Raw genomic sequence first — 15,676 nt, 5'->3', positions numbered from 1 at the left:
AAGGAAAGGAGAGAGAGAGAGACTGAGAGGGAAGGGGGTGGTGGGAAGAAATAGTTACCATGCTTTGGATGTCTTTCCAAGCCTTACATGACATATATGTTCTAGTGTATGGGTTGTTCTTCCCATAAACTCTTTGTATTCTTATGACACTAATTTTTTTTTTTTTTTTTGAGACAGAGTCTCACTTTGTCACCCTTGGTACAGTGCCGTGGCAGCATAGCTCACAGCAACCTCCAGCTCTTTGGCTTAGGTGATTCTCTTGCCTCAGCCTCTCGAGTAGCTGGGACTACAGACACCTGACACAATTCCTGGCTATTTTTTTATTGCAGTTTGGCCGGGACTGGGTTTGAACTAATCACCTTCGGTATGTGGGCCTGGCGCCTTATTCTTTGAGCCACAGATGCCACCCGAATTCTTCATATTTCTCTTACATGACACAATCTTTCTTATTTCCATTATTTTGTATAACTTGATTACTTTGCCAGTGACAACACAAATAAAATTACTTTGAAGCAGTTTGACATTGCAAATTTTACAACCCATTAGATTTAAGATGTACACATTTTATGGCCCGGAAATTCTTCTTATAGATGGATACTGTCAGGAAACGCCACCTCTTGAATAGGAGAAATGTTCACAGAAGCAAACATAGAACATTTTCTAAACATACACCATCAGAAAAATGAATACATTCAATTTTGTGTGAACTTGTTATCCCACTTTGTTTTATTTGGTTTAAATTCACTCTTCATTGTCTTTGTAAATGGTTCTGGGCCTTTTAAATATTTTCCCTTTGCCAACGCAAGATGTTAAACCTTGTGAGTAGAAGTCAAATGGTGGTTTTCCTTCTTGTTCTCCACACACTCCCTGGGCAGGCTCCTACAAAGCAATGACATTTCTGCATCTGGCCCTGAGGCACACAGGCTCCACCAGCACTCAGGTCCTGCAGTGCAGGTTACTGCTACCTGTTCCTGCGGTTCATGGTGACCAATAGAACTCAGCAGCTAAGAGCTTCTCCTGACACCACATTGGGCAGATTTGGAGTGGCGGCCACTGGCAAGACATTCCCCATACACAGCTTTCAACTGTGGCTAGAAGGAAAGTTTTGGGGAAGTGCTGGAGGGTGGATTTACAGCAGTTTCTGCAAGTGACTTCTTAACAATAAAAGAGGCCATGAAGTGAGAGCCCTTCACCAATGGCAAGATGTTAAACCTTGTGAGTAGAAGTCAAATGGTGGTTTTCCTTCTTGTTCTCCACACACTCGCTGGGCAGACTCCTACAAAGCAATGACATTTCTGCACCTGGCCCTGAGGCACACAGGCTCCACCAGCACTCAGGTCCTGCAGTGCAGGTTACTGCTACCTGTTCCTGTGGTTCATGGTGACCAGCAGAACTCAGCAGCTAAGAGCTTCTCCTGACACCACATTGGGCAGATTTGGAGTGGCATGCCACTGGCAAGACATTCCCCATACACAGTTTTCAACTGTGGCTAGAAGGCAAGTTTTGGGGACGTGCTGGAGGGCAGATTTACAGCAGTTTCTGCAAGTGACTTCTTAACATTAAAAGAGGCCATGAAGTGAGAGCCCTTCACTGGCTGCCCCAACTTTGCCCTATTAATAAATGCACTCCTTGTATGTGCTATTCATATATTCTTTAGAATTCTGTTTACTTTTTATTTTTACTACATAATACTTCTCTGATCCAATGCTGGTACAATTAATCATTCTTTATATTAACTTTCCCTGGACATGTTACTGTGTGGTTTCCCTGCCTTGATGAACCCTTGCTGATAAGTGATTCCTTTGTATCTGGAAAATGTGGTGAACTACAGACATGATACACAGGTGAACCATTAAGGGTGAGTGAAAACATCAAGTACCAGAAAAATATACATAGTGTGATTTTATTCATTAAAAGTCCAAAAATTACATAAAACCAAGACATTTAAATGATACACACATGTGTAGTAAAATTATAAATGTAAACAGAGGAAAGATAAACATAAGCCTCAAGAAAGTGATGATATCTGGCAGAAAAGGTATATCCTGCCAGCAGTTCATGGGGAACCCGAAACTATGGGAGCTGTTCCTTTCTTAGTATGGTATTGGGCTTACAAATGTTCATTTCATTATGATTTTTCACCATACATATATGCTTTATAGAGCTTTTTACATGAAGAAAATGTTTCTTAATTTTAAAAAGTAATTATTGCTTATGGTATGGAATCATTACATTTACTAGAAGTGTGATTAGATCAGAGTTTCCCAATTGGTGTGCTAAGATAGTGATCCTTTTAGTCTCGGTTGGCCAGGCAGAGCCAGAGGTCTCTGGTTTGGAGCAGTCTTATGTATTTTCCCCAGGTTTTCCACGACAAACATGTTTTTCTGTGTGTAATGACATGAATAGATATGGGAGTTCTGTTATCCAACTTGATTTCCTGATAAAGCCAGGTAAGTATTTTACTATATTAAGCTCTTCGCCTTATTTCTGATATTTAGATGAACCTTCAACTTCAGAATAACCATTTAGAATTATAGAATAAAAGTTATCCATTATTCATTTTTGACCCATCGGGGGAAGAAATATACACACTCACACATATATAATCTCAACTTTACTTTTAGCTTATCAATATATTCATTTTTAATTTATAAATATACCTGTCATGATTCTTTCTGAGTGATTTACCATATAAATTCAGTATGAGTTCTCTAGAGAACCCTCTTACGCTACTTCTCTTAAAGTTCCTGCTGCAGCCTGCACTGTGAATGCTGCAATAGAAATCTGTCTCTTCACTTCTCCCCAGGCCTTGGAGGGGTCCACCTTGCTTTCAATATCAAACAGAGCATCATAAATTCCTGGGAATGATACCCCTGCATACTTGTTGTGGCTGTTTGGAGCATAGATGATATGCCTGTGGGTAAAATAGTTTGCTGTTTTTTAGTTGCCCAAAGGATATACAAGAGAAAAACAAAAGCACTCTACAATTCCTGGATTGCATGTTCCTAATTTTATGGTTTGAATAAGTCCCCTGGAAGTAAACTTCAAGTTCAATTATCCTCAAAGAGTAGACTATGAAATACTCATTAATAATATTTTGACTGCAAACAGATAACTTGAAGTGTTTCAGAAGGACAGCAACAATCACACTCGGAATAATAGCCGATTAATACTAGGGATCATGCTTAGTACTAAAGAATTTACTTAAAATTTTTTTTATCCTTAATAACAAACTCTACAAATTTGTTATTAATATTTCACAAAGAGAAACCTGATGTCTGAGAGATTAAATGATTAAATGATTTGTCTCAAGGCCTACTATGAATAAGTGCTGATTTCTTACTACACCATACTAACTCCTAAATTATAGCACTTGTGACCATTAAAGTCCTATTTTTGAACAGCAATCTTCTATGGTGGTTTTTTTTTCCTCCTTTTTAAAAAAGTCAAACTATCATTTTAGAATGCTTAGCATAAAGCATGAAAAATCACAATAAGCAATTTGTAATGTTCTGGATGACTTAGGCAAGACTTTCATTGAAGAGGCTATGCAGTTCACCCTACCTGGAAGGAGAAGCTCTAGGGTTATTAAGCTCAAGGTAAGCTCATGGGAAAACTCAAGGTAAAGAGGTAAAGAAGTTAGGAGGTGTAACCATGCTGCTATTGGCAAACCAGTCACCCTGTGTGGATGATGTTCTTGCTTCCAGCCCCAATGGTTTGATATTCTCTAGACAGAAAGAAAGTGCCTTTTCTCACTGTTCAAGGATCTAACTCATTCTGCAATACTTAGTAAGATCAACTTGGAGAAAGTTGCTGTTTATCATTAATGATTACAATTGTTAGATGGGCATGATGTATCAAGACTGTTATTCCAGAACTTTGGGACACTGAGGCAGAAGGATTATTCAAAATCCATGAGTTCAAGATCAAACTGGGCAACAAAAGGAGACCCTGTCAGTACAAAAATTTTTTTAAACTGGCTAGGCACAGTGACATACACCAGTAGTCCCAGCTCCTCGGGAGGTTGAGGAGGAGAATGACTTGAGGCCAGGTGTTCAAGGCTGCAATGAGCTATGACTATGCCACTTCACTCCAGCCTAGGAAACAGAGCAAGACTCCCAAGCTTATAAAATAAAAATAAAAACGCCAAGATTAAGAGGAAAGAAAACCTTAATAAGGAAGTGAGAAGATACATAGTTATTTTATATTATATATTTTATACAATATAGATTTATGTATGTAGACAAAGACAAACATATTTAAAATAGGAGACAGGCTACAATTATAGACACTGACAATTTAAATTTAAAAAATTAACATAATTTTATATTTGGCTTACGAGATTGGGAGATTTGTGTGGCTTTCTGAATCTTTTAAATATCCTAAAATAAACATTTATTCTTTTATAATTGGAAATAAAAAGATACTAAAATAAAAATATGCAAGAACAGTATTGCATTATATGGAGAAACAATAGATTTTATCATTTACTACATATATTTTAAAATTTTCTATTTGATTGAAAGAAGTCAACTATGATTTTTTTTCATAGTCGAGAAATAAGAAATGGTGGAGTGACAGATTGTTTCTTACCTATAGAAAGGCCTGTTTGGTAAGCCTAAAGGATCAATAAATGCTCGTTCCAGAAACATCAGTTGATCATTCATAATTCTCAATAGTACTGGGCTAAAAAAGGAAATAAATATAGTTAAAATGTATGAACAACTCATCAAACTAAAAATTCAGAACAAAACTAAGCTTACTACTGTAGTCACACCTCTGTATGTGTGAGAAATTGGTTGCAAGATCACCCCTCCCTCATACCAAAATGCAAGCTATGCAAATCATCAAGTAGCCTTGCAGAATCTGCATGTGGAAAAAGTCAGTCTTAGGTATGTAGGATAGGTGGGTTTCACATCTCACAAATCCTATATTTTCTATCCATGTTTGCTTGCCCACAGGGAATCTACCAATACAGAGAGCCAGTTATATTTATTAAAAAAAATTCAAAGATTAGTGAAGTAGCACAGTTCAAGGCCATGTTGTTCAAGGGTCAAGTTTATATTTTAAATTTCTATAATATACAAATTAAGGACAATGACACATATAATTATTAAAATTTTTAAAATCCTATAAAATACCATTCTTCTAAGGCTTATGAAATCATGGAAATAGTTGCATGTGCCAATGGAAAAAAATGCCTGGAATAGTAATTAATACATACACCTAGGTATGTTGACATAGACGAGACTTTTTTTTCTTTTAACTTTAGGTATCTTCATAATCTACTCACAAAAGTAAATACAAGTAAATGAGATAATCTGTTAATGTTTAGTAATATGCATGGTAAATTATAACTACTTACCAAATGAAAACAAATATTATTATAATTAGAGATAAACTGTTGATCAACACAAGACGTGATATTTACTTCATTCTTTCACATATTTGGATGCCTGCTATGTATCAAAACATTTGCGGCTCTCCCAGAACTTACATTCCAAAGAATAGTAGCAGAGTTGTTATCATAATAGAATTATGCAGTATGACTGAAAATCTATTAAAAAACCCGAATAGCTCAACAATGAATTCCTTAATTCAATGTACTAATTATGTCATAACTTAATTAATTTATGAAGAAGAATCACTACAATAAGGAATACTAAATCCTTTTATTCATTCAGTTAGCTGCCATTTATTACAATTTAGTTTTTAAAATTTCAGAATATTAGGAAGTACATAATTTGTTCTTATATAGATTGAGCCAAAGATATTAAGTGTGCCCTTCACCCAGATAGTGTGCACCGTACCTAATAAGTGTGAATTTACCCTTCTCTACCTCCCCCATCCCTCCAGCTTGATTTCACTGACATTTACTTCCATACATGCACGTAAGTTTGATCAATTAGTTCCAATTTAGTATTGAGTACATGTGTTTATTTCTCCATTCTTGTGATGGTTCACTTAGAAGAATGCCTTCCAGTTCTCTCCAGGTTGTCACAAAAAACCCTGAATTGACATTTTTGTGTGTGACTGGATAGTACTCTATGGTATACTACTCATAGAATATAAATGGAGTACTACTCATTTTATACAAAGGCTACTAGGATTTGAATATTTTTAGCAGCACAATGCACAACTGCAAAGATGTGGAAACAACCCAAGTGCCCACTAATATATGATGGAGTAATTTAGTTTTAATAATAAGTAAACATTCAGATATTACTTCCAATATGCCAATTTCTGTTTTGAATGTTTTTACAATAGGCTTCAGAGCAATCTTGGACTTTGGAGGGGACAATAATAGACCTGTTTCGTAGATAAGATAACTAAGTGTCAGAAATAGGTCTTTGAGAACAGGACAGCCCTGCACAGGGCATGTTAAGAGTGGAGACAGAAAACAGGAAAAATTTCCTCATTTCAGCAACAACAATATCAATTAGCATTTTCTTTCAGTTAACTTTGTAATATACATAACGTACATATTATGCAGAACATACTTGCTTTTGTCAAAGTCTTGGAGTCTCTTGTTAAACTTAGAAGCAATTTCTGTAAAATTCTTTACTGCAGAAAAAAGTGAATCTGAAATATAAATTGAGATCATCATAAGCTTTAAAATATAATTTCTAATGACATTACTCTGTAGAAAAGGAAACAATGTAGAAAGCCATCCTCTTTTGAGTTTTACAGGCCTTATCTTTTTGTATAAGATGTGAGGATCCATTAAATGGAAAATGCATTTTTAAACATGAACAGACTATATCATCGTTTGGAATAACCATAAATAACAAATGACCACAACAAGCTCATTACATTATAGAGATGAATAGAAATATGCAGATAATGAGTTCTGAAAGACAAAGGGGACATACCAAATGATACACTGTATGATTTCATTTCTTGGGGATGTTTCATTGAAATATTGTAGATGTTGTCAGCGTACTTTCTTAAAACTGCAGCATAATCTCGACAATCAAAAGGGAGCACCATGGAATTGGCTAGTTCAAACACCAACCCTCCTCGGACCTGGGCCACAGTGTGGTGATATTTAAATGTTGGATCATAAAATTTTTCCACCAACTCATATGTTTCATAGACACTGTGATACAGTGGATAACTGCTGAATTTGTTTATTTTCTACAAAAAATAAAAAATATCTCTTTTAAGACAGCTTACAATAAAATGCATGCACAATATTTATTACTAATATTAGTAAGAATTCTTGCTCAATGATAAACGATGTACCTAAGCACTTCAATAAACTACTTACTAAAGGGCTAATATTAAAATATTTAGCACACTACAGGTTTGTACCAATTAAAATACATGGGTATGTTATACAAAAGATATTATAAATATTTCTTTTGGAGAGGCATTAACCAGCTTGCTTTTAAGAATACAAGAGATGTAAAAATGTGTTAGGAAGCAAGAAAAAAAAAGATAAGATATTGTAGTTGAGTAAAAATAATTTAATAAGATATAATTGTTAGAGGTAAGTTGATAAGCATTATGCAATATTATATAGCAGAGTACACTAAATTCTTTAATCACTAAAATTCCATAGATGAATGATTATCTGACAAGCAGGTAACTGGCACCATGAACCTCTCCATATATTTTTATAATTTCTTCCCTTATCTAACTACTTAACGCTTTGCACTAACTTGAAATGATGGATTTGAACTCTTGGTCTCAAGTGATCATCCTTCCTTGGCCTCCAAAGTCTTGGGAATATAGGTGTGGGCCACACACCGGGTCCAAAATGATACAATTTTTTTTTTACAAGATTATATAAAAAACATAAATATAAGGCAGGAAACCTTAACAACTGTAGAAAAAAAATGTAGGAAAAACTTTTCTAGACTTTGGACAAGGCAAAAAATTTATAACTAAGACCTGGAAGGCAAATGTAGAAAAACAAAACTAAATAAATGGGACTTAAGTTAAAAAGCTTCTGCACAGCCAAGAAAATAATCAACTGAGAAAATAGACAACCTTTAAACTGTGTCTGATAAAGGGCTAATATCCTAAAGCTATGAACAGTACAAACAAATCAGCAAGAAAATAGAAACACCTCATTAAAGCATGGGCAAAATCTGTGAACAGAAGTTTTTCAAAAGAAGATACACAAATGGTCAATAAACATTTGAAAAATGCTCAACCTCGCTAATCATCAGGGAAATGTAAATGAAAACCACAATGAGATACACCTTATTTGTCAAAATGGCTATTATTAAAATGTCAAAAAACAGTAGATGCTGGCATAGATGCAGTGAGAAAGGAAGGCTTCTACAGTGAGGGTGGAACTGCACATTAGTACAACCTCTACGGAAACAGCATGGAGATTCCTTGAAGAACTAAAAGTGGACCCACCATTTGATCTAACAATCCCACTACTGGGCATTTACCCAGAGGAAAATAAGTAATTTTATCAAAAAGACAACTGCACTCTAATGTTTATCACAGTACAAGTCACAATAGAAAGAATTCTAAAGTTGCAACAAGCATCAAAATATTTTTTAACAACATAAAACAGAAAAATGAAGCAGCAGCAGCAAAAGCTTATTATTTACAAACATGGAAGAAGGGATCAATTTTAAAAAGTTGAGAGAGTTTTCATCTGATGAACAAAAATCAGGGATGGGATAAACGTGCAAGACAAGAAACCACTGCTTTTAATTATAAGCTTTTATAGAACTACTTGGCATTTTATGAAGCGTACTTACTTTGGAAAAAAGAAAACTTGAAAAACTACGATCAATAATAATGCAAGAAAAGGAATCATGGCTTTTTGGTGTTCAAAGTATAGTTTGTCATTTGCCCTTTGTTTAATGATGTATTTAATGGTTAGAGATATAATAAGAGAGAAAAATCAAATATCTGCAGATCTTGATACTGATCAACTCTGAATGATAATGGGGAGAGTTGGGCCAAAGGCAATTCCTACATTTTTAACTTAAATGATTAACTGAATGCAGTGCTACCAAATAAAACAGAAAATGTTTAAGGGAGTACAAGGAAGTTCAAGTTTGCAGACCCAAAGATTGATGCCAACTGACACTTGAATATAGGGTTCAGGACACTATATGTGGGATCCATCCCATTTAGTGGTAGCAACATCAACCATTGAGACTTCTCCCTTCTGCTCTCACCCATAATCCCCTAATGCTCGAGTCACTTCCTTGAAGTCTTAATTATTTGTTAAAATATATTCATAAGTAATCTTAAAGAATTTATGATAGACTCACCCAATTTTCAGTATATCGTGCTCTGCCTGATGCAATTCCAAGTCTTTGGAAGAACACTTCAAAATCATTACCAGATCCTAATTTGCTAATCCTTTTAGAGGTGAAACAACAGAATTATTTCAGAGCAATTTCTTCATCAGATCACATTAAAGGGCAATTAAACTAAATTCCATTCTTAGTACTGTAAATACAAATTTTAAATGGATGGTTTTAGACATGCAGCAAAAAATAAAAATAATTTAATTCTGATCACAAAAAAATCTACTTTTATGAGACTATTTGGTATGGGGTGAATAAATCACAATTTTTTTTTTTTGTTTGGGATTCATTAAGGGTACAAAGAATTAAGTTGCGTTGATTGCATTTGTTAGATAAAGTCCCTCTTATAATATGTCCCATGCCCAAGAGATATGCCATATACCATGACTCCCCTGCCCCTCCCTCCTCCCTTGTATTCACTCATCTACTGCCTTCATATTAAAATTGAGCACATTGTATTCTTGCTTCTGTACTCTTGTGATGCTTTACGAAGAAGAATGTGTTCCACCTCCATCCAGGTTAAATCACATTTTTAAAATGATTTCTGAAGTTGGAAAACATTTCCTTTAAATTACTTCATCCTATTTATTTATTTGTTATACATGACAAAATGAAAAGAGGCAACACTTTTTTCAGGTGATTCAGATATAAATTATGCCCTGATAATTGAAATTATGTGTGCTACTGATACCTATAATTTCAGACCATTGAGATATTTATTTCTCTTCCCTTGCTTGTGAAGATATAACCAATGCCAAAATGATGCTTACATTTTTATTAACATTAACAAAATATTTCTTAAGTATAAGATCAGAAGAAAGAATAATAACAGCAATGACAGGACAGAAATATGAATGGAATTCCTTTTCACCATTATTTCCATTACAGGTTGAGTATCCTTAATCTGAAAAGCTCCAAAATTTCAAAGTGTTTGGACACCAACATAATGCAAAAGTAAATGCTGATTGATGCATTTCAAATTTCAGATTTTCAGGTTTTCAGGGTGTTCAACCAGTAAATATGATGCCAATATTGTAAAAATCTAAAATCTGGAACATTTCTGGTCCTATGCATTTCAGAAAAGGGATATTCCACCTGCATAACTTTTTTCTTTAGTGTACTATGTGTGTATATTACCTATTTAAAGATAATCGTTTTTTGATGGTCTATAGATTGAACGTCACAACATATGGTAACACAACAGAACTTCCATAGTTGATCACCTTCCATAGTTGGTCATCTTCCTTAAGTTGACCTAATTTTCATAGACCAGATGTGCACTATCTGTACGTTATTAGTACAGTCAGCCTAGTTCCTTATTTTGACCAGTTTGTTACAGTCCCTTGGATGGTCAACTTACATAGGGCCTACTGGATTTTATTTGTGACCCTAAGCGATGCTTTTCCTTTGTCAGATTTTAGAGTATTTTGAAAGTTAATTTTTAAAAATTATTAAAATAAAGTATCTTTTTATTTATTTATTTATTTATTTATTTTGGCTGGGGCTGGGATTGAACCCGCCACCTCCGGCCTATGGGGCCAGCGCCCTATCCTTTGAGCCACCAGCGCTGCCCAACATAAAGTATCTTTTTATTTTTCAATATAATACCCCACTGAATTCAGAAGAACATTTTGTTTTTGTTTGTTTACCTGGGCATGCCGCTGAATTCAGGGGAAGGACTTTTTTCACTCCAGCTTTCATAAAGAGATTTGTCTTCAAAGCCTTCATCGGGGCTTTTCAGCTATACGAATTAAAAGAAAAAAAAGGAGTATTTATAAATTAGATGTATTAAAATTAACCAGGAAGTAAATAGATATGCTATAATTTAACAACACAAGTGATAAAATCCATATGTTAGTAGTCATGAGGAATTATAATAATGAGTTCCTGACAATATGAAACAAAGATGATTTCTTATGTATAGATGCATCTCTATATTATATCAGGAAATGCATGAAGTGCATAGAAAAATGCTACACTAAATTAGGACCAAGTCTTTGTTGTATATGAATGGTCATACTGAAGGATTGTTTTGTGTGTATGTTTCTGAGTTGAAGGAGATTATTCTCAAAACCATGTATTTCTTCTCCTTTTATAAACAAGAAAATAGGAAGCAGCAAGCTGGTTAAGATACAGCATTATTTTAATACTGCTTCTTGTCAGTAAAGTTGCCAAAGTCACTGCATAATACATAAGAAAATATAATGTAATTAGTATCTCTTTAAACTAACTTTTATCTTTTTATACATACATGTGTGTTTATTTGGTTTCCACTTTTTGCCTTCACAAAATTAAAAAGGCTTAAAATTTAATAACAATAACAATGTTTAAGATAAGGACTAGAAACAAAAACCTCATAAAGAATGAAGATAAATACATTCAGAAAAGAAATCAGACAATTGCTGCAACGAAATTATGAGCAACAACAAGAATAATAATTATGCAAAAATAGTAACATTCACATCGTTAAATAAGACTATGTCTATTATAGAATGCTTTGACTCTGAGGTTCAGTATGGAGTCATCAGTTAACGTCTTATTATTTTTTTTCCAAAGTCTCAAAAAATAGACAACTAATATTTATAAATAAAAATAAAAGATAATTTCAAAAAACAGATCATGCCAAATCTTCTAGACAATAGAAAAAGAAGAAATAATTCAAAATCATTCTACTTCATCTGGATACACCTGATATTAAAATTGGAAAAAATATATTATTATAAAGGGGAAATTACAAACATATAAAAAACATATTAACAAGCTGAATTAGGGCGGCGCCTGTGGCTCAGTGAGCAGGGCGCTGGCCCCATATACCGAGGGTGGCAGGTTCAAACCCAGCCCTGGCCAAACTGCAACAAAAAAATAGCTGGGCGTTGTGGCAGGCGCCTGTAGTCCCAGCTACTTGGGAGGCTCAGGCAGGAGAATCGCCTAAGCCCAGGAGTTGGAGGTTGCTGTGAGCTGTGTGACGCCACGGCACTCTACCGAGGGCAATAAAGTGAAACTCTGTCTCTACAAAAAAAAAACAACAAAAAACAAGTTGAATTAAAAATTAATGTTTAAGTAATGTACTTTGGTCAAAATTAAATCCAATTTATGTGAGAATTAGTCACTATTTTCTTTTCTTTTCCTTTCCCCCATCCCCTCTCTCTGTCTGCTCTCCTGTTCCCCCATGACCCACCGTATCATTAATTGTCCTCATATCAAAGTTGAATACATAGGATTCATACTTCTCCATTCCTGTGATGCTTCACTAAGAATAATGTGTTCCACCTCCATCCAGGTTAGTACAAATGCTGCAAAAATCTCCATTTTTTTAATGGCTGAATAGTATTCCATGGTATACATATACCACAGCTTGCCAATCCATTCCTGGGTTGAGGGGCATTTAGGAAGTTTCCACATTTTAGCGATTATAAATTGAGCTTCAGTGAACAGTCTAGTACAAGTGTCTTCATAATAAAACGTTTTTTTTTTTCCTTCTGGATAAATGCCTAGTAATGGGATTGCAGGATCAAATGGGAGGTCTAGCTTGAGTACTTTGAGGTTTCTCCATACTTCCTTCCAGAAAGGTTGTACTAGTTTGCAGTCCCACCAGCAGTGTAAAAGTGTTCCTTTCTCTCCACATCCACGCCAGCATCTGCAGTTTTGAGATTTTGTGATATGGGCTATTCTTGCTGGGGTTAGATGATATCTCAGGGTGGTTTTGATTTGCATTTCTCTAATAATTAGGGATGATGAGCATTTTTTCATGTGTTTGCTAGCCATTTGTCTGTCTTCTTTAGAGAAAGTTCTGTTCATCTCTCTGTCCCATTGATGTATGGGATTCTTGTTTTTCTTTTTTTTTTCTTGTGGATTAACTGAAGTTTTGTATAGAACCTAGTTATTAAGCTTTTGTCTGATTCAAAATATGCAAATATACTTTCCCATTGGGTAGGTTGTCTATTTGCTTTGGTTGTTGTCTCCTTGGCTGTACAGAAGCTTTTCAGTTTAATTCAGACCCATTTGTTTATTATTGCTGTTGTTGCTATTGCCATGGCAGTCTTCTTCATAAATTCTTTCCCCAGGCCGATATCTTCCTAGGTTTTTCCTATTCTTTCTTTGAGAATTTTTATCATTTCATGCCTAAATTTAAGTCCTTTATCCATTTTGAATCAATTTTTGTGAGTGGAGAAAGGTGTGGGTCCAGCTTCAGTCTTTTACATGTGGATATCCAATTCTCCCAGCACCATTTATTGAATAGGGAGTCTTCCCCCCATTGGATGTTCTTGTTTGGTTTATCGAAGATTAGGTGGTTGTAAGTTGTTGGTTTCATTTCTTGGTTTTCTATTCAATTCCAAAGGTCTATGTCTCTATTTTTGTGCCAGTACCATGCTGTCTTGACCACTATGGCCTTGTAGTACAGCCTAAAATCTGGTATGGTGATACCCACTGGCTTTATTTTTATTACTAAGAACTGCCTTAGCTATATGGTTTTTTTTCTGGTTCCATACAACACACAGAATCGTTTTTTCCAAGTCTTGAAAATAAGATGTTGGTATTTTAATAGGGATGGCGTTGAATCAGTATATTGCTCTGGGAAGTATAGACGTTTTAACAATGTTGATTCTTCCCAGCCAAGAGCATGGTATGTTCTTCCATTTGTTAAAGTCCTCTGCTATTTCCTTTCTTAGGGTTTCATAATTTTCTTTATACCTCTTCACCTCTTTTTTTTAGGTATATTCCTAAGTATTTCATTTTCTTTGGGGCTATGGTGAAGGGAGTTGTGTCCTTAATTAACATCTCATCTTGGCTGTTGTTGGCATATACAAAGGCAACTGACTTGTGGACATTGATTTTATATCCTGAGACATTACTGTATTTTTTGATTACTTCCAGGAGTCTTATAGTGGAGTCTTTGAGATTCTCTAAGTATAAGATCATGTCGTCAGCACAGAGGGAGAGTTTGACCTCCTCTGCTCCCATTAGGATTCCCTTTATTTCCTTGTCTTGCCTAATTGTATTAGATAGAACTTCCAGCACCATGTTGAATAGTAAAGGTGACAGAGGACAACCTTGTCTGGTTCCACTTTCTAAGAGGAAAAGCTTTTGGTTTTACTCCATTCAGTGAAGTATTAGCTGTGGGTTTGTCATAGATAGCGTCAATCAGTTTAAGAAATGTGCCACCTATGCCTATACTCCTTGGTGTTCTAATTAGAAAAGTATGCTGGATTTTATCAAATGCTTTTTCTGCATCTATTGAGAGGATCATATAGTCTTTGGTTTTGCTTCTGTTGATATGGTGAATAACGTTTATGGACTTGCATATATTACCAGCCTTGCATCCCTGGGATGAAACCTACTTGATCATGAGGTATGAGTTTTTTTTTTTTTTATTAAATCATAGCTGTGTACATTGATATGATCATGGGGCATCATTCACTAGCTTCACAGACTGTTTACCAAGTTTCACATATACCCTTGTAAGATGCACCGCTGATACCATCTAACTCCAGTGAGACTAGCCTATATCACAAAATCCCAAGACCAGAGATGTTGGCGCGGATGTGGAGAAAAGGGAACACTTTTGCACTGCTGGTGGGAATGCAAATTAATACATTCCTTTTGGAAAGAGATATGGAGAACACTTAGAGATCTAAAAATAGATCTGCCATTCAATCCTGTAATTCCTCTACTGGGCATATACCCAGAAAACCAAAAATCACATCATAACAAAGATATTTGTACCAGAATGTTTATTGCAGCCCAATTCATAATTGCTAAGTCATGGAAGAAGCCCAGGTGCCCATCGATCCACGAATGGATTAATAAATTGTGGTATATGTACACCATGGAATATTATGCAGCCTTAAAGAAAGATGGAGACTTTACCTCTTTCATGTTTACATGGATGGAGCCGGAGGTATGAGTTTTTGATGATAAGCTGTAATCTACTGGCTGATTTTGTTGAGAATTTTTACATCTATATTCATTAGTGAAATTGGTCTGAAATTCTCCTTTTTAGTTGAGTCTTTTCCCAGTTTTGGTATCAGAGTGTGATGCTTGCTTCATACAACATGTTGGGGAAGATTCCTTCCTCCTCGAATTTTTGGAATAATTTCTGCAGTACAGAAATAAGCTCTTCTTTGAAGGTTTGATAGAATTCTGGTGTGAAGCCATCCGGACCAGGGCATTTTTTTTGTTGGGAGTTTTTGAACTGTTTCTTTGATCTCATTGCTTGAAATTGGTTTGTTCAGGAGCTCGATTTCTTCCTGGCTAAGTCTAGGGAGGGAGTGTGATTCCAAATATTGATCCATTTCCTTCACATTACCAAATTTCTGGGCTAAAGTTTCTGGTAGTATTCAGAGATAATCTCTTGTAGCTCTGTGACATCAGTTGTTATTTCCCCTTTA

General features: G+C 35.2%; 1 protein-coding gene across 1 annotated transcript in view; it reads right to left on the bottom strand.

The window, feature by feature from the left end:
* Window positions 1-2,598: 2,598 nt before the first annotated feature.
* Window positions 2,599-15,676, bottom strand: part of LOC128565270 (Putative N-acetylated-alpha-linked acidic dipeptidase) — a 69,981-nt gene continuing 56,903 nt past the window's right edge. The window contains exons 14-19 of the mRNA XM_053561616.1: window positions 10,937-11,028; window positions 9,249-9,339; window positions 6,873-7,137; window positions 6,501-6,582; window positions 4,594-4,686; window positions 2,599-2,914 (exon numbers count right to left, since the gene is read on the bottom strand). Of these exons, the coding sequence (XP_053417591.1) occupies window positions 2,725-2,914; window positions 4,594-4,686; window positions 6,501-6,582; window positions 6,873-7,137; window positions 9,249-9,339; window positions 10,937-11,028 (813 nt within the window). The 3' untranslated portion in view covers window positions 2,599-2,724. The remainder of the gene's footprint in view (window positions 2,915-4,593; window positions 4,687-6,500; window positions 6,583-6,872; window positions 7,138-9,248; window positions 9,340-10,936; window positions 11,029-15,676) is intronic.

The sequence above is a fragment of the Nycticebus coucang genome, chromosome 14 (genome assembly GCF_027406575.1).
Source record: "Nycticebus coucang isolate mNycCou1 chromosome 14, mNycCou1.pri, whole genome shotgun sequence".
Taxonomy (NCBI): Eukaryota; Metazoa; Chordata; class Mammalia; order Primates; family Lorisidae; genus Nycticebus; species Nycticebus coucang.
Note: the sequence above shows the minus strand (reverse complement) of the source record. Positions and strands in the feature narration are given on the sequence as shown.